This window comes from Martes martes, assembly GCF_963455335.1.
Source record: "Martes martes genome assembly, chromosome: 3".
In the NCBI taxonomy this organism is placed as follows: domain Eukaryota; kingdom Metazoa; phylum Chordata; class Mammalia; order Carnivora; family Mustelidae; genus Martes; species Martes martes.
In genome coordinates this window covers 35146508-35174396 of record NC_137890.1, presented here as the reverse complement: position 1 = coordinate 35174396, position 27889 = coordinate 35146508, and the positions used below count along the sequence as shown (strand labels likewise).

Below are 27889 nucleotides of genomic sequence, written 5' to 3'. Positions count from 1 at the left end.
ATGGCAACCCTCTTCAGCTTTGGTAGGCATTACATACAGTTTCTATTGCAACAATCGTTAAGTGAGCAAGTAAATCGGATATAATGGTCATCAATTTTTTCTTTTGATAATAATGGTAAGAAGATTCAAAGCAAAAACTTATTTTAAATAAATTTTTCTTAAAACCAAAGATGAGAATACACTATCTAAATAAAAAATTAATGGAATGTATTGATCACAATGAAAAACCAATTTCTTCAACTGTCTGGTATTCATAATAGTAAAAAGTATCATTAATAAAAAATATATAATATTAAAATGACAGAGGCTTGTTTTTCTACCCATCCTCTGACCTTTCTCTCAGTCCTATAGCCATTCACTCTTAGTACAGAACTTTGAAAAGCTATAAGTGGACACATACTGTCGTTGACATTTTTTGAGTTTTAAAATTTTTTTAAACCCCATAGATCTTAAAATTAAATTTTCTTTCTTAAAAAGGTAATTTCATTTCATTCATCCTGAGATTCCTAAATTCCCTAAATTTCTATTTCATACTTACACTGTCCACACAGATGTATGTTACGCCTTCTAAATTAGGATCATCTGTGAATTTCATTGATACACTCTGTTTAACCACTGTTCCATATCACTAATTATGATGTTAAATCAAAATGGATCTAGCATTGATCTTTCAGGCCCCCTGCTAATACCTTTCCCAATTTCCATTTATCACTGTTCTTTGATTATGGTCTTCAGACAGTATTCAAGCGAAGCCACAAACACATTTATGAAAAAGCCAATTTAATTCAGTTGTATCTATGCTAACAAAACACTGTATTTTCTATAAATAATTGGTCTGTGTCAATATTTAATTATAATTTTGTTGTACAATGTCCTTTTTACCCTCTCTAAATCTCCAATTCTAATTAATTATTCCTGATATTCCCTATATCCTCTGAATTGTCATAGAAGCTACCACCTATTATATTGCATTTACTAAGGAAAATGATGTCAACTACATTACAAACCAAGCCCAATCATTTTGCCTTAATTTAATCTGCATAATGTTTGGGCAATGGAGTAAGAATTGAAATGACAGGACAAAACCTTGTGTTATATCACAGCTCAACACGAACATAATAATGAGAATCATGCTTTTTCCCCATCAGAACTGAGAGTTTAGAAGGTTAGGTCTGTGGAAATAATACAGTGAAAATAATTTTTTATAAGTAATAATTATAACAAACTATATCTTATTACTATTTTCAGCAACTTCTTACTTAACTGCCTGCTATGTCTCATTTCATGTATAATGAGTTTAAATTATGAAGGAACCATTTCCAACAAAAACCTATAAAAGGCCTTCAGCATTTGGTGTTTAAACACAGCCACCAATGTTCAAAAACAAGATTTCCTTTATTATGTAGTTCTTAAAAGAATAATATATGAAATTATAAGAAAACATTATTCTAAAATTTTATAAAATATCCAATTTATGAGTGTCTCTGAGACTTTCTATTTAATAATAATAACTCTGTCTAGTTAAATGAGTAGTTAACAATGACCTATGATAACTATGGAACAATAGCTTGTTTATTGGCTACAGGCTGCAATCAATATCATCTTTTGTTCAACTTAATCAATGCTGTCTCAAATTGATTAGCTGCATTGAAATGCTGCCAAACACCAGAAACCAGTGCCAAGAGACTAGAAGTAAATTTATTATTGTTTTGTGTTGTTCATAGTAATATAATTCTAATATTTATTTTTTTTGAGAACAAGAAAAAGAGTTTTGGGTGATCCTGATGGTAATTACATTATTTGTAAGTGATTCAACAATAGTTAATATACAGTGCAAGCAGTCTGGAAACCAGTTTTGATCAACCTTCTCATTTTTTCCTTTTGTCTTTCTTTCTTTCCATAAAACCCTCCCCCTTCCCTCTTTTAAGCTAAATAAAAACATCTTCAAATATGGAAAGTTAGGTTCATATTTGTGTGTACAAATCCTGTTTGTTTCCAACATTCTTACAAATTTCTACAAACACTTTACTAGGGGACTAAATCAACATGATGTTATAAAGACCAATTTTCTGAAAAAAGAAAAGTAAATTATATATCAGAGTAATAATAGCTTTAGCGTTTATCAGTTGCTAGGCACTGTAAATATGTTAACTCATAATAATAAAATGTAATATTAACAGCTAAAACTTAACTGTATGCATACTATTGTCTAGTAGATGTTGAGTGCCTTACATGGATTAATTTATTTAATCCTTCTAACAACTCTCTGAGGTTAAGCAATTACTGAAGGGAAAAAAAAACAGTGGAACAGAGATTTGAATCTAGACCTGACTCCTAGCTTTCTTAATTGCTAGTTCTGCAGCTGTGCCTAAAAGAACCCCCACTTCTACATTAAACGTAAGGGTCTTTTTTTGAGTATTAAAAATAGAAATGCACATAAGACAATTATATGAAATTAAATTTAAACAATCCTTTCAAAAAGGTTTTAGAAGTGATAAGTTTAAGTAAGTTTCAAGTTAAGGCCATTACAGGGTAAAAATCTTGGAATATCATTTAGTAACTCTGTTCAAACACATACTACAAAAGAAATGAAGAGGTTCTCTAAATGTCTTATGTTAAGTCACAATTAGATTTTTGTCTAATTTCAAATCTATCTTAAGCTCATTGCATGTTAAGTGGTAGGGATGTGGATAAATCTTTTATCTAAATATGATTAATTTCTTAGTATCTTTTATTGGCCCTTTGTTTTCTCCACTAAAGTGTGAGTTTTCCCCAGTGTGTCTGGAAGTGTCTATAAACATGGTATAGGCATAATGATGAATTGAAAAGTAAAAAGCTGGAAATGAAACCTTTTTTTTTCCAATTATATACCATTCTCTAGTATCTGTCAGTAGACTGCTTTGAACTTTTTAAGTCATTAACAATGTGCTAACTGTTCAAACTAGGTGATGGGCATGGAAGTAGTTCTTTTAGAAGAGCTAGAAGTCTAGACAGAAATGAATGGAGGATAGAACAAGGACTTTGGAGTCATAAATATGGGTTCAAATGTCTGTGACCCCACTAACTCAGAGTGTAAATGTGAGAATATTAATTAGCCACTCTGAACTTTAGTTATCTCACCTTTAAATTAGAATACATACATATAGGAAAGGCTCAAAAAATAACAGTTTCCAAACCACCTCACTATTTTAATAAGCAAATAGTCACCATCAATTGGATAATATTCCTAAGTCTAAATGAAAGAAATTTGTGTTACTGGGAAATTCAATGCATGCTAAAACATTTGAGTCAGTAAAAAATTCTGATAAATGATATAAATTCCACTCGTAAGAATGATATGCATGATGATGCTTTGGAACTGTAAGCGACTAAACAAACAATCACATATTTTAAAAGAGCAGGAAGAGCACATTTTAACAATCCTAATCTCAAAATAATCAGGAAGAAAATAAGGGAGTGTGAAAAGCAACTGAATTAAATTCCATTCGCAACTCTGGTTAACTCATGATATAACCTTTAACAAGTCATGTTTCCTCCCTAAGTCTCATTTTCCTTGTTTGCAAAATGAAGATATTTAATTGATCTTTAAAGTCATTTCCTAGAGCTAAGGCAACAACATCATAAAAGCGTACTTGGCATATCATCAGTGTTCAATAAATATTGTTGAAAAATAAACAATTTTTAAATTCAGCATGTTTCTTCAAATATCTAGGAAGCAGAAAGGAGGTTTTTTTTAATTGGAAAAAAAAGATTGTTAATGTGAAGGCAAGTCTTTTATGTTCTTTTATTGGAAGAATATTTGATTTTCTATGATCTGAGATCAGTCAAAAAAAGAATAAAAAGCCAAACAGTTTTGATTATGGCCATTGGATATAAATAAAAGAGATGTACTTTCAAGTGAAGTCAAGATTTTGCAAGCATAACTTGCAGATATTCTAAGATGTCAGAGGAACTATGGTCCACATTTCCATTGATTCTACCAATTCTTTTTTGGTTTAAAAAGACAGGTTTTCTTAAAAAGAAGCCAAAGTTACTAGTGTGAAAGTGAATTTTCCAACTCTTAAAATTGATAAAAAACATAGATAAAACAGCACTAACCCATGATTGTCCTATGTTATAGTTTGTCAATATATTGATAACCTAAATAATTTATAAAGAAGATTTAGTCATGTAAAATTATAAGCAATTTAAAAAGAAGCATAAGGTTAATGTACATTAAACAACAGATGAAAGTATTATTTAAGAAATGTGACCACAGCATGTTAAATTAAATATATATTTAAAATGGAAAAAAGTGGGTGTAAGTGCATATTTACAGAATCCAAATCTTACATTGAATGTATGAACAAAAAAGTAACATTATGCACACATACAAGAAGCCTAAACACATACTGTTAATGCCGCAATCAGATAAAAGAAAATTAATTCTACCCAAATTTGTAATTCAGACTTTCTGAGGTAAAATTATATTATCCTTCACTTCCTTACATCTGTCTCTCCAACCAAAGTCTGAGAAATGTCAGAACAATGAGGACCCTTGGCATTCACAAAATCAATCAGGTCCCAAGTCATCAAAGGCAGATACTTTCTTTCACGGTGTAGCAAACATTCAGCACTGTAAATGGGGCACAAACACCTGACACATTCGTACATATGTGTCAAACATACAGGTCACAGTAGTGACCAAAATAGACATGGTTCACACCCTCTCAGCTACCTTCCAGAGAGAGGAAGAAGACATTGAACAAGGAACTACAAATGCCCAGCAGGAGACTGTGCAGAAGTGAGAGGTATGGTAAGAACCTTCAGAGGCTGAATTAGACCCAGGGGGCAGGGAGGTCCTGCAGGGTCTCAGGAAGCATTCCTGGAAGCAGTAATTTCTAAAAATGAGATTTCAACATTGGGTAAGTAAAGACAAGGAGGAAGGAATTATGTCCCTGATAGGTGGAGGAAGACGTGGGGCTTTCAAGAAATAAAAAAAAGATGAGAGGATTCCAGGACAAGGGGAAGAGCTATAACTGGGTGTGGAGGATGAGAGAGGGAAATGTGTGCTCTGCTCTTCCTTAGTATAGATTGAGGAAGCTGGACTGGGCAGATAACAGTTCCATAGGGAAGGAACACTGGATGAAGAGAGGTTTGCTGGGAGTGAACGATCCTTTTGGTTTTGTGCACTGGACCTTGCAGTGTCTGCGAGACACCCGAATAAAAGTTGGGTATAACCTGGACCTCTTAAGAAATGTCTGAATGGTCTGGAGAGAAATGTAGTTTTTTTAATTGTCAAAACATATGAGTTAAATAAACCATCTAAGTGGGTGCCATTGCCAGGGAGAGAGATTAAAAAGAAATCAGTACGTAGCTCCAGAAAGCCATCGTATTATAGATTTGGCTGCAGATAGTGTGGGGATGGGCATTCATATGTGTGGGGCAGAAAGGGTTTTGGAGGCTATTTATTAACTAGTCGAAAATAGTGTCCAACAAGTATTTATATGAACTCAGTCTAATCTGCATATTCAAAAGATCTTACAAAAAATTTTAAAGTAAGATAAAATTTTCCAACACAAATCATGCCATATAAATCTGCAAGATTCAAGGCATGAGAGTTAATCAACATATAATTCAGCTCCTGAAACAGTTTTTTTTAAATTTTTTGATGTTTATTCTCTATCCATAATATCACCACCAAACTCATGAATTTTTTAGTTAGCTACTAGAAATATCAACAATGAAGAATTTATCCCTATGTAGGATGAGCTGATTTACTTTACTTATCACAAGTAAGTAATTATTTAGGGCCTCTTTGCTCAGGAATATTTTCTAAGCTGCTGTCTGGTTCCCTCCTCCCCTCCTCTATAGTTTTACAGAAACGGTGGTATTAAATGCCAATGAGGCAATGTTTAGTCTAACTAACCTGAGGTGCTTATTTGGGGGTAATTACCTGGCATTTGAGCAGTATTTAAGTGCCCAACTGCTAGGTGACTAACTCTTGGGCCAAGCATGGCATTTATTTATTGCCAGAATGTTAAAAATAAATAAATACATGACAAGCATAGAGAAATGTGGGTTTCCTTTGTTTTTCCTAAGTATGTTCAGTTTATTTTGGAACACAGAATAATTTCACTTATGGTTGGACCGGGAGTAAGAAAGAATACAGAGTATCGTAACACCTAGGCTTGGGGACACCAAAACGGAGAAAGCAAAGGGAGGAACAGGCCACGTTTGTGTTGTTCTTACACCATGACGCGGCAGGTGCTCATGGCTCCCAAGTGCATGACATAGACCATTTCACAAATTAACAATGAGTTCCGGTTCTTTCTTCTTTGCCTTTTCCATTGTTGTGCTTCAACTAGGAACTTAACTAACTAGTTTTTTATCTCTGATTTCTTCTGTTCACAACTAATTTTGTTCTGTTGGCTTGGAAATGTATTCATTTAGACTAAGGTTTGAAAAAAAAGGCTCAGAGGGCTAAAAGAACTTATTTAGTGATGTTAGAGTAGCAAAAGATGATCTCTTGGGTCTGTCTGGTATTTTAAAAGTCTTTGGTAGTTCAACTCCTGGTAAAATACGTTTTTAGCAACTAAAATATAAAAATACAGATTCATCCATATTTTTTATTACATTTGAGAAAAAAATCATATTATCTAATTAAAACCATGAACATGAGTTAGGAGTTTTACTGAAAACTAATTGTGCATTTTGAAGTATACAAGAAGTAGAATATTGCTAATTGTTCACATTAGAATTAAGGAACGTATTTTTAATTGACTGACTGAACAAATGAATTCAATGATTAAGATTTTATATTACAGCTACAGCAAAGCATTAAATAACCCCATAATCATTTATATTTGGCTTTAAATCACTATGTATAACTATTCTTCAAATGTTTTATTGCCTTAATTATAAAGTTGTTTGGGTGGGTTTTCTTTGTTGCCCAACTGAGAACATTTTGGATAGCAAAAGAAAGGCAGTTTATGATTTAAAATTTTACTTGGAACAAGCAAATCACAATAGAAAAGAGGAGTTGTCAAAACTTCAACCTTATACAGCAATAGTTTATACATATTAATGTGTATATTTGAATATGTGTGAATTTTACAAATTCAAATTAAAATAACCCTAGCCTTATTGATGACCAAAATTTTACTGATAGCAAATTCCTGGAATAAACATTATGTCAATTATGTAAGGTGTTTAATCATTGACTAATCACTTCTTAACATTGAAAACAAATCTTCCATTAATATGCAGGAATGTATTGTCTATAATTTTTCTTGGATTGATTTGACAGCCCTGAGGATTCTGTAGATAACAGATAATTTATATATCACATCTACCTGGAGACCCATGGGCTTTTTTAGACCTCCTTTGGCCACTAGCTAAGTTAATGCATGAGTGGTCCCTGAACACACAAATCAGGGCTGATATTTATATTGACCTGATTGAGGTTGTCATCCCTGATAAAGAGGACCGACTTTGCTATTACTCATTTGTTAACATGTGTATGCGACTTTTAAAAGAGATGCAACAGAAATCTTATGATTTTAATAAGATTACAAATGCACACACACATATGATTTTGCTAATATCCATAATGCTCTGAAAAAAAAAGTCTTTTCTACATCTACAATTGCATTAATCTTGTATATACAAGGAGATATCTCATAATAACATATGGTTTGAGCCTCAGGATTTAAAAAATAATTATCATGGTTTTAGGTAAAATAAATATAAGCAAAAATGTTCTTCAGGAATGTTCCTGCAAGTTTCTGATTTTTACTTATTGGATATTTGATACTTTGCAAAAGTATATTTCCTTTACACTAAACCAAAGTTGACACTTTCGGAGCTGATTAAGTAGCACAATTAATGTCAAACAATATCCCCAAAATGATTGAGCTTAAAATGCAAAATAAAAGCAATTGGGAGGATTATAGCAGTTAATCATTTTAGGCTTCCCTTTGAAGAACCATCTTCATTTAAAATAGAAAACAAATGCTCTTTTTACTGTTTAGTATTCATGTTGTTAGACTGAGTTTATTGCCTAGAATAGATGTTAGACTATAAATGTTACCTTCAGATTTTGTTCTTTCCTAATAGTATGGTCTCGGCAATATACATATTTAGCTCTTCTCAGTGTTTAATACAACTCCCTTTAGTATTCTATATATGATTTTGCTCAGCAGATTTGTGTTATTAAAATGTATATAATGGCACAGAGAACATTCAGAAAATCCACAGAGGACTAAACAATCTTATTTATTGTTAACATTCAACCAGTCTATTTTGCATGTACCTTGCAGTATCTGTCACAAAAATGAGAAGGAGAAATTTTCAAATTTAAGAACTACCTATTTGATTAACCCATGCTTTTATTCAGATGGTATAGAACTTACAAACCCTTCCCGTGTTGAGACTGGGCTTCAAGCATCCAATAAAGCACATTTACTGTGTCCAAGATTAAATCATACATTGTTTAAAATTAATTATTCCTTTTTAATTGCATTGTATAAACAGAAATGACCCGTTAATTTAAAGAAAATCTATCAGCACAAAATGAATTCACTCATATAAACAAGTAAGATGAACTTGACCTTGTTTGAACTTGTTTTGATGTGGCCCAGATGGTAGGCTACATGCTTGAATAGCAGGCTAAAGCTGAGGAAAAACTCATATAGCAAGATCTAGATTTATAGCCTTTTGCAAATTCCTACCTTGTATTGTCCTTTCAGCATCTGTTCGGCTGCCGCTGCGGTCAGCTTCTATCTCTGGGGTCAGAGAGTCTAAAAGCACAGAAAGGTAAGAGTGACACATATTTCATTTGATGCTGTTGTCCTTTAAAAAAAGAGCAACCTGTTACTTGGGTGCCGTATTAAAATTACATAAATCTTTGTCATCTTGTAAAGGTTGAACAAAGACTAGAACCATAAGAATTATCGAAATATTTGGAGAGATCAATAAGTAACGCAAAATTGTTCATGACATGGGATGGGGTTGGGACGTTCTCTGAGTAATATTTTATCCTATTTTGGTACAGACAGACTTAGCTACACGGGAAAGTGATGTCAGGTTCCAGATAATGAAGTTAAGTAGTAACAGGCGGGTGAAGGTGAGTATGAAATCAAGCACTGCCCAACATGGGGGATGACTGCCCACCAGGCTTTCTGCTAGGAGCACAGTTGAATGAGTCACTAGATAGTAGATACACAGATATATCTCTCTATATATATCTCGACAAACACAGGTTGAAATTGTCTTTTTAGTGCTAATAAGTGAATGTGAGTTAGCCATGCATAAAGATGCCCCCTCTTACCATTTAGGACCCTGAGACTATCCGTAGACGCTGCCTGTTTTAGTGTTTGTTCTGCTTGCTCACGCCGCTTTGTCTCAAATTCCAGGGCTTCCTGTAATTTTCTCTTTGCCTTCTTCTCCTTCTTTAGCCTCTTTTGAACTATGGCTAGAAAAGGGAGTTAGTATATTATATTTTAAAAAGTTTTTGCCATGCTCCAACTTACCAATGCTTACAAATGATCTATGTTTTTTTTAATAATATTCTTTTTTTTTCCTTTTCTCGCCTGCTGGACAGAGTCTACCTATGCAGAGGAAGTTCAAAAAATCCCACCGTTACCTAAAATAAACCCCAGTAAAATATCCAAGGAGGCCAATTTTTACTTAACTTTGAACTATCTTATTACAAAGATGCCTTTAATTGTCAAATGAGAGACTGATTTAAGGGGAAATTAATTTTAGTAAATATTTATATACACTGATAAAGGAAGCCTGATTAAATGAATTTTGTGGATTAGTCTCTGCCCTTGAATCAGAATAGTGCAGAGTAGTTAGAATAATACCAACCTTTATAAGCGTGCCTTCTATCTTTTAATGAAGCACCAATTTTGAATAGTAAATGGAGCATTTCCCCTGTAGCTGTTTTACAAAATAGTTACACCAGTTGGGTTTTTAAGAATTTTTTCTTGAAATTAAAAAAAAATGCAATAAGTATCATCATCTATAGGGGCAAATATTCTTAATTATTAACATAGGAGCTGTCTTTTGGGGGGGAACAAAGCTAATGTAATTTGCTCAGAGATATCAACAATTTCTTCAAAGCAAATATATATGCGCCATAATATATTTCAAGAAAATTATGTTTTACTCTGCTGAAATCTGGTAGAGTATGAAACCTTATTGATAATAATGTGCTACTGCTGACAATAATGTGGGATTGATATACAAAACCAGATTATGATACAAAAAGTTAATTATTATACATTTTCTCCTACTTGACAATTTAAGTATTTGTATATAATATGTAATCAATAAATAGTAACAAATAAATGCTGTTCAAATATATGTTAACTATACTTTCAGTATGGTAATTATTTTAGTTTTCACAATGTATGTGAGGTAACCAGTCAGCCTAAGGAGAGCACACAAATGTTTTTCTTTGGAATCTTCTTTTTCCTGGTTGATAAACATTGTGGATGTGAAAGCAAATATGACAGAATCAGGGAGAGAATATCCTTTTGGTAGAATTAGTCATAGGGAGTAGTCATTCTAAGTTTACTATTTGATTTCTTACTACAGATGAAAGAATAACAATGTTTTTATTTAATGCAGTATTTAGTCAAAATATAAAATAAGATAATAAACGTTCAAGTAAGAATTTGTTTTAATTTCTAATCTTCATATGTCCTGTTTTTATAATTACTAATACTGTTAAGGTGGCAGAGCATTAACGTTGAGTTTATTGCTGCTGGTAACATATATTAATAGAGACTTTTTCTTATCAAAATACGTGTTGGCTATAGTCTTATAATAAAAACAAAACTGGTTTTGAATAAATGTTAATTCCTTTACTTAGTAGGGTGAAAATCATATGCTTTTCTTAACAAAAATCATTTGCCTACTGTATCCCTTTCCAAAGATGATTGTTTATAAGTCTCTTTGAAAAAAAAAAAAACACAGTAATTTCTGAATTACTTATTGAATTGTACACTTCCACGGGACTAAAATCTCAATACCCAGCGTCTTGCCATTGAGTGCTTACTGTTTCCTCTTCCGTGATTGAATCGAATAGTACTGTCATGTTCTCTCTTCAGGGTAGTACACCATTTCAATGGACACATTTATAATAGATAATTATTGATAGCTATTACCTTTAATTTATTGTTCCCAATTAATTAAATGGGAGGTGCATGATGTGATCTGTGAAGTGTTTTGCCCTCTAGTGGTTAAAGAAAAAAACAACGTAAGTCTTCCAAATGATTCAAACCAATAAAATTCTAAAGTTCTCTCAATTAACCAAGAATTACTTTATGAATTTAAGTGTCTACCTTTAAGTCTTGTTAGAAAGAAAAAAAGAAAAGAAAAAAGACTTCTCCAGGTGAAAACAAGACCAAGACATGGCTGTCTCATGAAAGATGGTTCTATATAATGAACCCTTTGACCAATCTTCATTACCCACAAAGAACACATCCCATTATTAATGTTTATCTTGTTTTCATTACTTTAGTATCTAAATCTATGTGAAACCACATTATCTAGATGAGTGCTATACATGGGTGATGATGGTTTTCTCAGATCAGCCTCATTCCAGGAACCCACTAGCTATTGCTTTATAAAAACTAATGTGAAAACCTACCAAATCTTGCTGGTTTGAAAAACAAAACAGGAAAAATGATTTTCAAATGACGGTATCAAACATATAAAAGGAGAATATATGGAATATTTTTATTGGATACTTATTAAATGCGGGAATAGGTGCTCCTCCTCTAGAGTACTTAGGAGAACCGTATAGTTGAGGCAATCGGAAAGTTGGTTGTAAAGAAAATACTTTTAATCTCATACATAATATAAACACATAAATATGAATGACCTTCAAAATTATCTATACATGCACTGTAAAGTGTGTTAGAAGAAGCAATTCATAGATTGGTGATATCATTATTTTTACCCAATAAAAATTCATATTGGTTTCTACACTAATGTGTACTTGACCTTGTTGGATGAAAATGAGGCATTCAGAAAGAAAATTATACAAACACTCAACTTTGGTCATTTGTTCAGATATTCATCAGTCTTCAATTTCAGTTGATAAATATCTTACTAAATCTGCTTCGCTTGAATAATCAGTATTTTCTATGTTAGCTTTATGACTTTAACTCTTACGTTTTTCAAAGGCAATCATGAATGAATATAAAATTTTTTCTCGTGGCTCTCATCAGAGCTCACTCTTATCTTAAAATTATTTGTTAAGCTCTATGAGCAATAAAAATTATGTGATTAATGATATAACAGATATATTTCAATTCCCTGAGGTATGAATAGAAGAGAAATTCTTCTATACTCTGGAGATGAAAAAGCACAATGAGCTCAGGATTCAAATCCTGCTGCAAACCTCAGCTATAAGTAAATTAACAAAAAAGCTGTAGTCTCATAGTAAATCACCATAGAGTACTGTTCTGTTAAATATTTTATAGAAAGTATTAGGTTTATTTGGAAATTCAGAAATACCTCTATTCTTTTGTTCCATAGCCAACTGCTTCTCAAGTGTTTCCCTCAGTTCTCTTTCCCTTAAAAAATCCATCTTCAGCTCTGTTTTTTCCAGTTGGACTTGTTTTTCTTGAGCTCTGGCATTATCTATGGCAACTTTCAAGAGCCCCTGTACAAAGAAGGCATTCAGAATTGTAATATTTTGGTGCAAAGCACATTTCATTATTACTTAAAAACATTTTTAAAAAAGAACCAACTTATCAAATTTTTTCATTCTTGTATATTCACTCCGTATTCACTAGGACAAGCACTTCAACTAAAGCACAAAATTTCTAAATCTAATTAAACTCTCCTAGGAAGAAAGCTGTTCTTGTCAGGCAGGTTCAACAGCTTCTAATTAGAATATCTAGATCTAAAGCTAAATGAGGGCAGCACATAAGCATGCTAACAAATAAGAACTGGGGGAAAAAAAAAAAAAGAACCGAGAAGAAAATTCTACTGAAGCTCTTACATAAGTGATAATCTGATATGGTTTATATAATCCCAAATGATCCTGGCAAGACCCACATATCTCTTGGAGCTCAGTGTCCACCAGTCCCTACTGAGATCACACTAGACACAATGCTCATCTTCCATTTCTCAAGAGAATCGGCTTCTGCCCCAGAGATTTTCTCTTTCCATTCTCCTGAATGCCTTTCCTCCCAATTTTTGTGTGGCTCATGTCCTCACTTCATTTCACCTTTGTTCAGTCACCACTCAACAAAGGTCTTTTCTGGCGCCCTTGGGTGGCTTAGTCGCTTAAGTGTCTACCTTAGGCTAAGGTCATGATCCCAGGGTCCTAGGATCGAGCCCCGTGTCGGGCTCCCTGCTCGGTGGGGGAGTCTGCTTCTTCTTCTGCCCTGTTTGTGTGCTCTCTCTTTCACTCACTCTCTCAGATAAATAAATAACATCTTTAAAAAAAAAAAAAAAAGAAGAAGAAAGGTCTTTTTTTACCACCCTATCTGGAATAGCCTTCCTGTAATTGCCTGCTTAGAATTCTTCCTATCATTTATTATCGTGTAATATTGTCATTCATGTATTCATGTATTTTTTTATCACTTTATGCAGGGTCTTCTGCACTAAATGTAAACTCTCTGAGGCAGGGACATTTTCTCTCATACGGTCCTTTGTCCCGTGGAGTCCAGAGAGTGCCTACATATAGTAGATTCTAAAAATTTGTTCACTAGAAACTACAGTACCGGTATATTTTTCTTGAGGTATATAATATATGCAAGGGATCCCAAACCTAGTGTGTTAATAGTGCGTTATTTTTAAAAAGTAATTTAAAATGGTTATAATAAATTGAGAATAACTTTTAGGGGACTATTTGACAGTATATCTCAAGAGTATATGGTAAAAGTAAGATTAATTTACACAATACATAATAGAATCCCTAGTATAAGAGGTATACATGTACATTGATTTACTCTTTGCTAATCAAAGAATTTTGTACTATTCTGAGATTCTTGAAAACGAGATTATAAGAACATGTAAAACACAGAACAAGTATTCTGCAGGTGTTTTCTCCTAAAATCCTTTAGATCCTAAAGATACTAAATCCATTAATAAATGGATACTAAATCCATTAGTAAAAATTAGAGCTAAAATTTCTATCCTTATCAACTTATCAACTCAGCAATACAAAATACCTTTTTGAAGTAGGAGATATTTTGCCTGGGTCTGTGAACATCAGAGACTAAAATTTTCTTTCTTTCTTCCTTTATTCCTTTCTTTCTTAAAGATTTTATTTATTTGAGAGAGAGAGCACAAGCAGGGGAGAGATCCAGGAAGAGACCCAGGGTAAAGGAGAGAGAATCTCAAGCAGACTCCACACTGAGTGCAGATCATGAACTGAACTGAAATCAAAAGTCGGATGCTTAATAGACTGAGCCACCCAGGTGCCCCACGGAGACTAAAATTTTCAACTGAAATTATAAATGAAGAGAAAGTGGGGCCATTTATAGATATACTCTGGGATACGACCCCTCTTGCAGGAGACAACATAAGCAGTCTGAACTGGGAATTTCTACTCTGGCTTGACTTGTTAGCCTGACAGAGGTGTCCCTTTAGATCGGCTCACCTATGTAACATTATCATAAGCCATTTAATCTCTTTTCAAGCACATATAAATTATTTCGTGTTTGTTATACCTGAACCTGAACTGCCTGGTATAATTCTTGTGATATGAAACGAGCTGGAGGGCTTCTACATGGTTGTTTGCCCCTCCCTACTCTTTTGTTTTTAACAATAAAACATAGCTGCTAAGGAAACTGCCATCTTAACTCAATTCAGCAACATTCCTGTGTATGTTTCTTCTTCATCAGGAACAAACAATTAGTAACAAATGAAAGAGATCATTACATCAAGTGCCCTTTTAGATCACCCCAATTAAAACTTTAGTTTAGCTGTATTTTAATTCTAAGATACCAAATTCTAATTTTCTGCTCTGATTGCTCTTGTTGACTTATCTTTGAAAGATGTACTCTCTGTGCAATGTCTAGAGATTATTTAGCAAGATGCCAATGTTGGCACCACTTAATGTGTTGATTGGTTGTATTATCAGTAGCTGTTTAAAATAAATTACTATTAAACTATTATTGTCCTTGGCTGACAAAACACAATATTTTGGTGTTCTTTAAATATGAAACAATCATTATGAATAAACATGTTGAATAATGTTAAACTGCATCTCTAATTTGTGTAATTTTACATTAATATTTGTTGTAACGTATGAAGTTGCTAAGAGCATTTATGTTTACTGTTTCCTTTTGTTACAGTTGCTGCTAATGTCCCTAATGGTAATACATTACCTATTCCTGCTGATTATGTCTGAAAAATACTAGCTTTAAGATCCAATACCCTCCAGGGACTCCTTATAAGCTATATAAAATTAAGTTTCATTTTTAGACTTTAAATCAGTGCATATCAGTAGGAGTCCAGTGTGAACAAAAATCTGCACTAGAGCCAAACTGATACATATGCAAAAATATGTTATTGCCTGTGACAGCTTTGCTGCAAAAATACAGAAAAACCGATTAAATTTCAGTGCAGCAGGGGGCTGGGAAAAGCAAGAGCAAGTAGTGTTCAAAACGTCCACAAATCATTAGGACACCATTTTAACCATCAGTGATAATAGTACTTTCAAATTTGTGTAACTTCTGTAAATTTTCCAGGTAGATCATATGCAAAGGTCACACTAAATGCTGAGTCTCATGTGGACATGCAGTATTGAGCAAAATTCTGCGATGACAATTCTGTGATGATGAATTACAGCAAAAGACACAAGGTTTAAAACATGAATTTTTCTCCAGGGGGAGGTCAGTTATGATGTTCGACAATGACAATTCCGAAGAAATGCGTTTTAAGCTTACTCTGTGGCATAGCAATAAAAGACAATGGTTGGTTGGCCTCAAATTTCTCTCCCATAGGTGAGGCATAATTGTGGTCATATACACAAATGTTTTCATTTTCTAAAATGATCTACCTTGTAAATTAGATTATTTTAAGCATTTCCCAAAGAACGAGTCTATACATATTTCTTTTCAGAAGGGCACTGTAATTGATTTAACAAGTTTTCAACTAACTTCTATAGCCTAGAAAGTGCAAATATCTTCTTGTATAAGAGACGTTAAAGTAATACTGATAACGAAGGCTAACATTTCTTAATTTACTATTTGGATCCTAGAGGAAAAGTTTACTTGGCCATGTTTTGTTTTTATACAAAAACTTTTCAGAATCATATGGTAACTGAAGTTCTCTGAGTGTCACTGGAATTAATGTGATAAAATTCTGCTCAAGAATGCATTACTTCTAATGAGAGTAAATAGCCGAGTTGAAGGGGATTTCAGTGATTTGCTCATTCCAATCAAAACCTTTGAAAGCTAAAAAAAAACAAACAAGGTTCAGAAAGATCAGATGACTAGCTCAAAATCCCAAACTAGTAAATTGACTAAGATTAGGTGAGAGTTCCCAAGCTTATTTATGTTTTTTCTTTTAATGTTTCTTTCCAGGATGAGAAGCAATGGTGTCCCTGGAATCCAGGAACTTTTATAGAGAAACAAATGTACACTAGAGCTGCATCAATTACCGCATGTTCACAGGAGGCCTTATAACAAAAGATACAACGATTCTTAGTTTAATGCTATGACTCTTGTTCTCAAAAATCGGTCAATAATGGATACTTCCTCAAAAGCACTTCCAGGTATAAAACCCATCTCGTGATTCATATGATCAAGTATGGCGATCATGTATGGCGATATAGCAACATGGGCTCTGTAATTATCCTGCCTATGTTTAAATCCAGACTCCACCACCATTGTATGACCTTGATCATACAATACTCCATTTGACTCATCTGTAAAATGTGGATGATCATGAAATCCACTGTATAGGATTATGAAGATGATACAATGTAATATCATATAGAATTAGCATAAAGATGGACTGTAGATATTGTGGTTTATAATGAGAAATATATTTGGGGGAGTGCCTGGGTGGCTCAGGTGGTTAAGTGTCTACCTTCAGCTCAGGTCATGATTCCAGGGTCCTGGGTTCTACACAGGCTCCCTGCTCAGAGGGGACTCTGCTTCTCCCTCTCTCTCTGCCCTCCCCCCTTACTTATGTGCTTGCTCTCTAGCTCTTGCTCTCTCCCAAATAAATAATATTAAAAAGAAACAAACAAACAAACAAACACACAAACAAACATATTTGGTCTTCATCCCAATCAGGCACAAAGATCCTACAATGGGCGGAATTTCCTAACTGATGAGTGAGAAGATGAAATGGCTGCCTTTTGTTACTCATAAACCCCACCCCAACTACACGTAAATTTATTTTTAATAAGGTGCCTTTTGGAAAGCCCTAAGGATGGGGGCTGGTTGTCAGGGAAACCAACTCTGTGATTGGAGGGTTGAAACTTTCACCCCCATCCCCTGACGTCTGGGAGGACAGAGGGGTTGAGGTTGAATTAATCACCAACTATGGGTGGTTTAATCAATCATATCTAAATAATGAAACCTCTAGGAAAACTCAAAGGGGCAGAGTTCAAAGAGTTTCTGGTTTGGTCATCACGTGGAAGTACTGGGGAGGTCGTGTACTCAGAGAAGACACGAGAGCTCTTCCCCCCTTCCCACGTACCTTGCCGTATGCATACCTTCCATCTGACAGTTCCTGAGTTATATCCCTTGAAAATAAACTGGTAACCTAGCAAGTACAATGTCTTCCTGAGTTCTGTGAGCTGCTCTAATAAATTAACTGAACCCAAGGAGGGGGTGATGGGAACCTCTGATCAACGGCCAGTTGGTCAGGAGCACAGATTGCAACCTGGATTTGCAACTGGCATCTGACATTTGGGTAAGTGGCAACTCGTAGGACTGAACTCATACCCTGTGCTAGCTGAGGCTATCTCCCGGTAGACAGTGTCAGAACTGAGTTAAATTGTAGGGAATCCAGCCAGTGTTGCAGAATTGCTTGGTGTGGAAAGAACTACCAGACATTTGGTGAGAAATATAAGAAGGGAAGGGATGTTGCTGAAGTGAAGTGATGTAAGAAGTGAAGTGATATTTCTACTGAGAGCAGAAGACACACACAGGAGTAGTTTTCCTATATAATGACACAGGAAGATTGTTCCATAAATATTAGCTTTTACTATTATCATTATTATTATTGAAATGGTATACAATATACATTAATGAGCATGGTATATAATTCAGAACTTTTAAAAGATTAATGCTATTCTCTTTACCAGAGTAAACTGTGTTTTTAGAGTATTAGACATATTTCACTATTTGTTTGTTTGTTAATGAACTCTTTTCACAAATTGGTAATGAGAAAAAAAAGACTTAGAATATGTATGATTAAACATAAAAAGATATAATGTAACACCAATATATCTGATCTTACTCTACCCATATTTTGAAGCCAATATCCTATTTTGTTGTTTATCTTTTTGAAAGTTTCCTCCTGAGTATTTTGTCTAACTCTGTTATAATTAAAAAGATGTATGAAAAATACAAATACAAAACTATTAACTTCTTTTAAATGTATAAAATATAATATCATTGGCCATAACATTGAAATGTCAAGATTGGAAGATGCATAATCCGAGTATTTTGGTCTTAACACTAAGTCAGAGTCTTCTTCATTTTCTTTTGTCAAACACAGAAATTAGAGAATACTTTATACGTACCATAGTTGTATTATGTGTATTTATTAGACCATAGTGATTCAATATGTGACTTGCCATATACTGTGGTTTTAACAATTCTTATCCTTTTAGGTCTTCCTTTATTTATTTAATTCCTCCAGAGAGACAAATCATAGTGAACCAAACTCTCATCATATACCCCCTACGGCATATATGTTCAATGTTAACCTCATTTATAACTAATTTTATATTCTCTGCCTTATTTTACCTTTCTTTTTTAACTTATTTACCTATTCCTATTTTAATATTTGTAAGTCATTTTAATTAATTCTTATAATAAGACAAACAATGTAAATTATTTGTTCCTAATCCTGTGCACAAATGGATTGTAGCTCTGATTTACAGCATAAAAGCTCAGATTAAGAAAAGAGAGTAAAATCCTTCTTTAAGTGTGTTTGTTAATTGGGTAGTCAATGTTTGAAGGGGTCACATTCAGTAAATTGACACTGAAATTCTAGTATCCTCCCCTAAAATTTCACAGGGAGTTCTCCATGGACATGTTTGAACAAGGAAGGCATAATAAAAGATTGCCCACATTGAGAAAAACAAAATTTCACATAAAACAAAATTTTTAAAAATCCTAAAAAGGAAAACCTGGAATGAATGCATATCACTCACTAAAGTGAAATTATTATACTGTAGATATATATTTAGTATGTATAGTATTTATGGCATATTTAAAATACTAGTATGTAGTCTTTTTCTACAGGTCCTCCTTGAAAACACAAAGAAAAAATTTTATGAAAATTCAATTTTGATATGTCATGGCAGGGACAACTGTACCAACCATTATCAATTTTAAAATTGAGATTTATCAAATTATACAGTATCAGAAGATTAAATTATTTAATATTGGAACAATAAACACTTAAACATGTTTTAAAGGGCTTTTGGTCATTAATTATAAGAAAAAAGAGACATCTAAACATTAAATTTAAATCTGACCCAATGTCTTTGATTTAATTAAAATAGTAAGAATACATAATAAAGCTTTAATTCCATATATGGTATTGTATGATTTGAAACATGCGAACATTTTTAACTCAAATGTTTTTCATTGCCACCCTGATAAAATAGCTCCAAAAGAAATATGGATCTTTAAATTTACTACACAAAAAGTATGTTACCATTTTGAAATAGAAAGCAGAGAACCCTGTTATATATAATTGAAATTGCAGAGGAAATTGAGGTAGGCAGAATGTAATTACTCAAATTAGAATTTGGGCAGCAAACACATTTATATTGTATGCCCAATAAGCCAGGGTCATGACTACTTAAATATTCTATACCATTCCTAGGATATTACTATAACTCAATAAATGTGGCAATAATAAAAAAAGCTAGCATTCGTAACCTTTTGAAAAATGATGTGAAACCATTACTAAACATAAATCCCATATATGTGTATGTGTATATATGTGTACATGTATATATGTGTACATGCGTATATGTGTACATGCATGTATTGTGTATATGTATGTATTCCTATGCATGGAACTCAGTAAGATTTTTAATTTTTATTTCATCTTATGTACACATATGTGAATGCACTGAAAGGGACAAGCATAATTTATTCTTAACAAAGTATTCTTATTGTAGGTGTTTTAACTTTGATGAACCCAGATCCCTGTGATTTGAAACTAGCAATAAACAATGTAGTTTGCCTTGACTATTGTCCCATCATCAACTCTTGCTAAAATATGTCCACAAGACTGGTTGGAAGGTCAGAAAGGAGAGTATATTAAGTCTAGAGATACCTTCAATAAAATATTTGTCTAAAATATGTACATTTTTTAAAACTGGGGTTTTCTTTTCTTTCTTCTTCTTTTTTTAAGAAATAATTATAGTTTGAGGTGATGCAGATCCATTTCCGGTGTGTGTGGTGGGGGGGAGGGTGGTGGATAATACACTCAAACTGACAGCATCTGACTTAAAATGCCAGAGTCCATGTGTACACCCACTTATCAGATGGGCAAGCTGGGGTATGCTGATAAAACCCAGAAATGTTTTCTCCACTGAAACTTAAATTAAATGACCACTTTCCTGCTTAAAGACATTTTAGTTAATGAAGATACATACAACTGGATAGAGAATTTTAAGTAAACCCTTAGCTTTTTCTTTGCTTCATATGGAGCTGTAAACATAACAAAATTAATTATTTCCTCCTTTCAGAGTATAAATTCAGAAATGTTGAGGGATATTTTCTGAAATCATTTAATTTCACAAAAGAGAAATTCATTAAAAATTCTACCACATAAGAAAATAATAATATGGGTCAAATTTAGAAAAAAAAGAGTCCATGTTTACTTTTAAATATAATCAATTATTTGGCCTTGATTAAGTTAAGGCTAGATTGATGATTTATTTCAATTACTGAGATATAAAACCTTGAAGTTGAATACAGTTCTGGAGACTCTAATTACATTAGTATTAAAAATGCCACATTAATAAATGAGAAGATATGTTACATTAAAGGCCTTCTGTTATGTCCTTGGAGAGGTAAATAAAATTAATTACATTTCTACTGGGAGAAAGTTTAATATGGTAGGAAATGTGTACAGAAAAATATCCACTAAGAATCGAGAGCTAGAGTAAAACTTAAAAAAAAAAAAATTAACAGCACAATATCTACAAGCACATTCTTATTATTAGCTACTCCAAATATGGAGAAGTAGATGGCGAAAATCTCCATCTGGGGTCCACATGATCGCTTCATGTGTGGGCAAGAAAATTATGCTTTCTTGTATCCCAAACACTCTTATTTTGGCTCCATGCTCAATGTTATTGTTAACTGTAAGTATTTTTGATTCATAATGTACTGTACGTAAAATATACATCCTGAGGACTACATAGGAAATCCGTAGAAAGTTTTGTATAGCTTTTTGAAGTCTATTCTTTGAAGAAATCCTATTAACTGAAACAAACTTATTTACGAAAGAAGGGATTTTTTGGATTCTTTTATATTAGACATATTCTAAGTGACTAAACATATCATTTCCTCACTGGAAGGCCAGCAGTTTAAAAATAACTAAATATTTATTAGAACTGGTGTGCCGTCGTTGAGTAAATCAGACAAACTTAAACAGTTAGATTCCTCCCATCAAGCTGGCAATAAGGAGAATGATTTTTCAAATGGCCAGGTCATTTTCATCGAAGCTTTTATTAAGGTTGAATATATCAGTATTTCTAAACCAACTTGATTAGCGTAGCAAGTTTAAAATCTTAAATTGCTGGAAACGGTCCAATGCCATGGTTCGGTCAAACCCATGAACAGATTAAGTTGGAATCGTAAGAAACTGAGAAAAATCTACAGCTGGGTCTTCCGCGTGTTTACCTTCCAGATGACAAACAAGGCCTACCTGTATGTTAGTCAGAAGGGTCTCTATGGAAGACAGTCCATCAGGAAACAGAAAAGGAGGTGGAAAACCTGGAGGTAGTGGTTGTCCATGCCCAGTTAGAGAAAGTTTGTCGAGGCTGTCTCTTGCGGTTGGTGTGGAAAGCGGGGTCTCATCTGTATGTGATTGAAACAAAAATATAGAACAAGTTACGCTTGTCTGTTTTTATTAGACCTCAGTAATGGCTTCCCTAGTGGTTTCCAGAACATTTATTGCAAATTGGTTCCTGCTATCAGGAGAAAATGCTTTCTGCTGAATTTTCTTTAATGAAAAAGCTGTGGAGATACAACAAGATAACATTAATGAGTAACTTTATAAGCCTTTTAAATGCAGTCTCTAATGAGACTGAGTTTACAGTGCCATAGAATCTTTTTAAAACAAATATTATCTCACATATAGTTGTGATAATATACTCAGGCTGACTTTATGGGCACCTTCCCAATTATCTCATTCTAGTTTGTTCTGTTTGGATTGACAATAGAATATTTCTAGAGCTTCATATAAAAGAAATGCTTTGTATATTAGTATGTTTGTTTCTCAATTAACCCTTCCTTTTATATCAATGATTTGCTCAAATATATTCCTAAAGAATCTATAAAAGAATGTACAATTGAAATTTGTCATTTTACAACTAAAAAGAAAAACTGAAATCAAATATTTTTTCCCTAAAGTAAAACTGAATTACTCAATATCATTAAAATTAAAGATCTAATTCTTTGACCCTGAATCCCTTTTACCTTCATACTAAAAAACTAGTCCTAAAGAAAAGGGAATAAAACACAACTTCCATAACAATATTTAGAATTTCAAATATAAAACCCTCTAAGATCAATTAGTCTTTATTTATTGAATATTTTTCAATATTTTAAGCAACCTGGAGTAGTGTCCTGATATGAATTCTTTTTACTCACCCAGCGAAATCTTTTCATTCAGTTCTTTATTATTTAAACATTTTTACAGTTTCATTTAAGATAGATACAAGTTATGGCTTAGTTTATTACATCACAGAGAAAATTTTATTCATGGCAGGATTCTCAATTTTATAAATATTTTCATATTTCACCCCAGGAAAATTAATCAGAGCAATGTATTTGCACAGTCCTGATAGTATCTCTCAATTTTGCAAGTGGCTAAAAATTTCAGCACACTTGCCTTTATGCTTATAATTTGATTCCACTGTTCTCGATCATTCCTTTATTTTTCATTACAACACCTAACCACACAACACGTTTTCCAATTACCTCTCTGTGGGGCAGAAATATTATGGAAGTAGCCACACTTCTCTGTCTCTAACTAATGTCAGAACAAGTTAAATTCATCTCCCTCGCTGTTCCACATTTCTAGTTAACAAACCAAAAGGAAAGAAAGACTGGGGAGGAGAGTATGGGACACAAGCCATCTATTAGCTGCCTCTCAATATCACACACCCACTCCTCAGCAGTCTCTCCTTCCACTCCCTTTCCCGTTCACTTACTGACAGGCGATCTGAGGCGGCAGGTACTAGAAGCAACGCAGTGAGCAGCTAAAGGAAGACTCACTGTGTCGTTATTTTTTTTATCACTCTTGTCACCAGGGTTAAAGAGAGACCGCAGTGCAGGGGTAGGGCTACTGCATGGCTAATGTGATCAAGATGATCTTGGACACCCTTTACCTAGCTGTCATAAATTACTCCTCCAGACCAAGGCTGCTAGTGCTTTCTCATAATAGCTCCAAAAAGGCGCTTGTTAAACATCTATGTGCATGTGAAATTGTTTAAGAATGGAGAGCAATATTTTTCGATCAGCATCACCTTAGCTGTCACATGCTAAAGAAAATGTGGCTTAATAGATCATGGGGATAATAATTGCTTGTCTCTTGAAAAAAGGCATGGAACCAGATGACCACCTGAGTTTGCTTTCAGCTTTAGAGACTGATTCCACAATCCTTTAAAGAATGTCCAAGAAAAAAGCGCCATATGAATGTGTAGACACACATGCATATACACGCGCACACATTTGATTGTAAGTTCCATCATCCCCATGACTATTTGATTTAACTTCAGTACATTTATGCTTGGCTACGTTTGGCTGTTGTGTGAATTAATTCCTAAAATCACTCATGATACATACATTTACAAAGCCAATATTTACTTTACATAAACAATGTGCTGAGGATAGAACACTGAAAAACACAATCTGCAAGCTTCAAGTAGCTTATCTGAACTGGAGTGACTGATCCCAATTGTCTTCCATTCTACTCCATTCCCCAGCCCCCTACTCCCCTGGGATTAAAATTGTTCTAGGTATATGTGAGTGTGATTGTGTGTGTGTGTGTGCGTGTGTGTGTGTGTGAGATATTTTTTTCTGCAGTTGCTTCAATGGAATGCACACCTCGGTCTTCAAGGTTTCAACTATCATCTAGTATAGACTTACACGATTGGATTCATTCACTCATCATTTTATACAGCAGAGATACTGCATAAGTCCACTTTAACTCAACATGTAGCTAAGAAACAATCAAATTTAGGGCACAATGATGACTAAAGAAATTTTAAAAAGGGGTGATTCTTAAGATCAATATACATTTTTGAAAAGAAGACAAACTAATCAAGATCAAACATACAAAACAAAAATATTCCTTTGGGCTTCAAGACCCTACTAAAAAGTTGTCATCTTATGGCAATTAACATCATGGAAAGTCTCATTTAGTCTTCTCACAAAGATAGTAAAATTAGGAACACAGTTCTTCCTTTTGAAAGAAAAGTGACCTTTGATATCCTAAATGTTCTATGAAGATTAAAGCAAATGTTTGAGAGGCCAGACAACATGGAAAAGAGTTTTGACATTACATAATCTCCACTGACTTCAAACAATGAATGATGATGAGGCGCAAATTCACAAAACACCTTATTCCAATTTGATAGATCTGTACATATTTTTTAAGTTTTATCTTTAAAAGAAAGCTTGTCAGATGCCATATTCTCTGGATTATTACAGCACTTGACAACGTAATCTGTTTTTTCTTCTTGAATAGTTTGCTTTCAAATAATTTTAAACTTACGGGAAAGTTGCAAGAATTGTACAAAGAACTTCTCTATACTCACATAGTGGGTTGTCTGGCAGCCCCCCAAAATATATGTCCATGCCTAATCCGGGAACCTAGGAATGTTAGCTTCCTTGGAAAGAGGGTTTTTATAGATGTGATTAAATTAAACATCTTGAGATGAGATCATCATCTTGGTTTAGGATGGGTGCTAAATCCAGTGACAGGTATCCTTATAAGAGAAAGGCAGAGTGAGACTTTAGGGAGACAGAAGAGATCCACAGTGGAGAGTGGGAGGCAAAGAGGAGATAGAGACAGAGATCAGGATCTCCCAGGCATAGTCAATGCATCCTGCTGATACCACCAAATGCTACAAGAGGTAAAGAATGGATTCTCCTTTATAGCCTCTTGGAGGGAGCTTATCCCTGCTAATACCTTGATTTTAGACCTCTGTCTTCCAAGCCTCCAGTAAGAAAGTTATTTAAAGCCATCAAGATCATGGCAATTTGTTAAAAATCACCCCTAGAAAACTAATTCAACTCTTTACTTCAATTCACCAATCGTATGCATTTTGCCATGTTTGCTTTTAAATTATTTCTCTCTCCCTCTCTTGTTCTGTGTGTGTGTGTGCATATGTTTGAACCATCTTCCCTTTTAATCCTAAAACTTCACTGCATATTTCCTAAGTGTAAGAACACTCTCTTATATGACCACTGCAAGTATAAGATCAGCAAGAATAACACACACAGAATACTATTGTTTACTTAAGAGTTCGTGTTCCAATTTTATCATGTAAGATATTTTACTGGAAAGAGTTAAATAACTAATATATCTTTTAATTTACTTGACAAGTACTTGGAGAATATTTTCTCTGGGCTTGTGGTAGGTATGTAGTAGCCTCTAAGATGACCTCTGATGAATCCTCCTTCCTATTATACACATCCTATCCAGAACCTTGCCCTCAGTCTGAGTCAGATCTAACAGAGAAAAACAAATGTGATGGAAAGTCACTTCCAAGATTTTGTTATAAAAAGTTTATAATTTCCATTTGTCTCTCTCTCTCTCTCTCTTTCTCTTGCATTTCTTGTCCTGGGGAAAACCAGCTGTCATGTCATGGGACAGCCCTGTGGAGGTGCACATGACCAGGGACTGAGGCCTTCCAAAAACCATGTGAGTTGGCTTGAAAGCAGAGTCCCCCTGCCCAGTGGAACCTTTTGATGAGGCTATATCCTCAGCTGACAGCAGAACTGAAACCTCCTGAGAGATCTTAAACGACAACCACCCGGCTAAGTTGCACCCAGATCCTGATCCACAGAAACTGAGATTTTAAATGTTTGATGGTTTAAAACACTAAATGTTGGTGTGATTTGTTACATGGCCATAGATGATGAAAACAGGACATAACACTTTGTATACTTTGAGATATATAAAGAAAATATCTTAGTGTCCAGTGAGTATCAGCTACTTTGGACAGGTAACAACTTCTTCAGGCTTCACTTTCCTCAAGTTAAAAAAAAAAAATAGCAGGTTGAATGACACAAGCTCTAGTGTCATGCAAATCTAAAGTTTCATGTTCTATTATTTCTTATAAAAATTCTTAAAAATTAGTTGAGTGGACATTTCACCTATATCGACTGGAGATTTTGCCTGTATTGACTACAAAAGAATTGAGTCGCATAAACACAAAATTTCAGAGCAAGCTCTTGATTCTTTAGGTTTACAAACTCCATTTTACAAGGATTCTTGAGTTTTCTTGCTTCATTTTATCTAATTAGGAAATGTTCAGCCATTTATAAGACAGGCACTCCCCACACCCGGGATGGCAAATTAGATACAGGGAAGGGTGTGTCCTCCTAAAAATGAAGGAAGCACTTTTGAAAGCTGCATTAACTAGGGTACAATTTTTTTTTAAGGACTCCATATCCATAGGGGACTAGTAGTTATGCCAGTTCTCAAAGGAGTTCTTGTTATTTTTAAATTCCTAAGAAAGGATGGTTTTTAACTTTCTTGTATTTTAATTTAGTTACAGGGAACCACAGTGGCTTTCTAAAGGAAAATAGAAGCACACACATTACCATCTCACACATGATTTCATCTGTTAACCAGAAAAAATACCAATGACCATTTTTATAATTATATGAGAAATATAATGACAGATAGAACACCATACGATTAATTAATATCATTTAGGACATGATGGGCAAGATAAAAATAGAAGATAAGAAAATGTGTTTAAAAATCCAAAATCAATAAAGTATGAAAAAATGTTATTTCTTTCTTTTCATCATTTCATTTCATGATTCTCCTCATAGTTTAAGTCACATATCAATAAATGACTATCAGTAAGATTGATGTCTCTGTAGGACAGCTTTTTTTTCCATCCAATCTTATCACACATAACAATTTAGCAGGATATCCTAAGGAACAATGTTGTTTAAAAAAATAATGGGCCTCTACTTTTAAAATGTTTTCTTTCCTGTTAATAAAATCTAACTCAGTTGTTATTTTCATAACTAATCCCTTTGGGTTTGAATTATATATTCTCTTTCAAGTTCTTGTGTGTGTGTGTGTGTGTGTGTGTGTGTGTGTGTGTGTCTTTTTGTGTCTGATGTCTTTTATTATACCATAAATTCCAAGTAGAAAAATGTTCACTTTTAGAAAACCACACGTTCCAAGGGAATTCACATTTATTCATTTTGATGTAAAGTAGATAGCAACATTATTAAAATAAAAAAGT

At 33.7% G+C, this 27889-nt stretch overlaps 1 protein-coding gene across 2 annotated transcripts in view; it reads right to left on the bottom strand.

Moving 5' to 3' along the window:
* Window positions 1-27889, bottom strand: part of DACH1 (dachshund family transcription factor 1) — a gene marked incomplete at both ends in the record, with an annotated part of 421017 nt that overhangs the window by 25117 nt on the left and 368011 nt on the right. The window contains 4 exons of one of the 2 annotated variants that reach the window (XM_080798598.1): window positions 8712-8780; window positions 9311-9454; window positions 12514-12661; window positions 22096-22247. In XM_080798598.1, coding sequence (XP_080654724.1) covers window positions 8712-8780; window positions 9311-9454; window positions 12514-12661; window positions 22096-22247 — 513 coding nt within the window. Of the gene's footprint in view, window positions 1-8667; window positions 8781-9310; window positions 9455-12513; window positions 12662-22095; window positions 22248-27889 lie in introns of those variants that run through there. The other variant, XM_080798597.1, reaches the window with a different exon arrangement.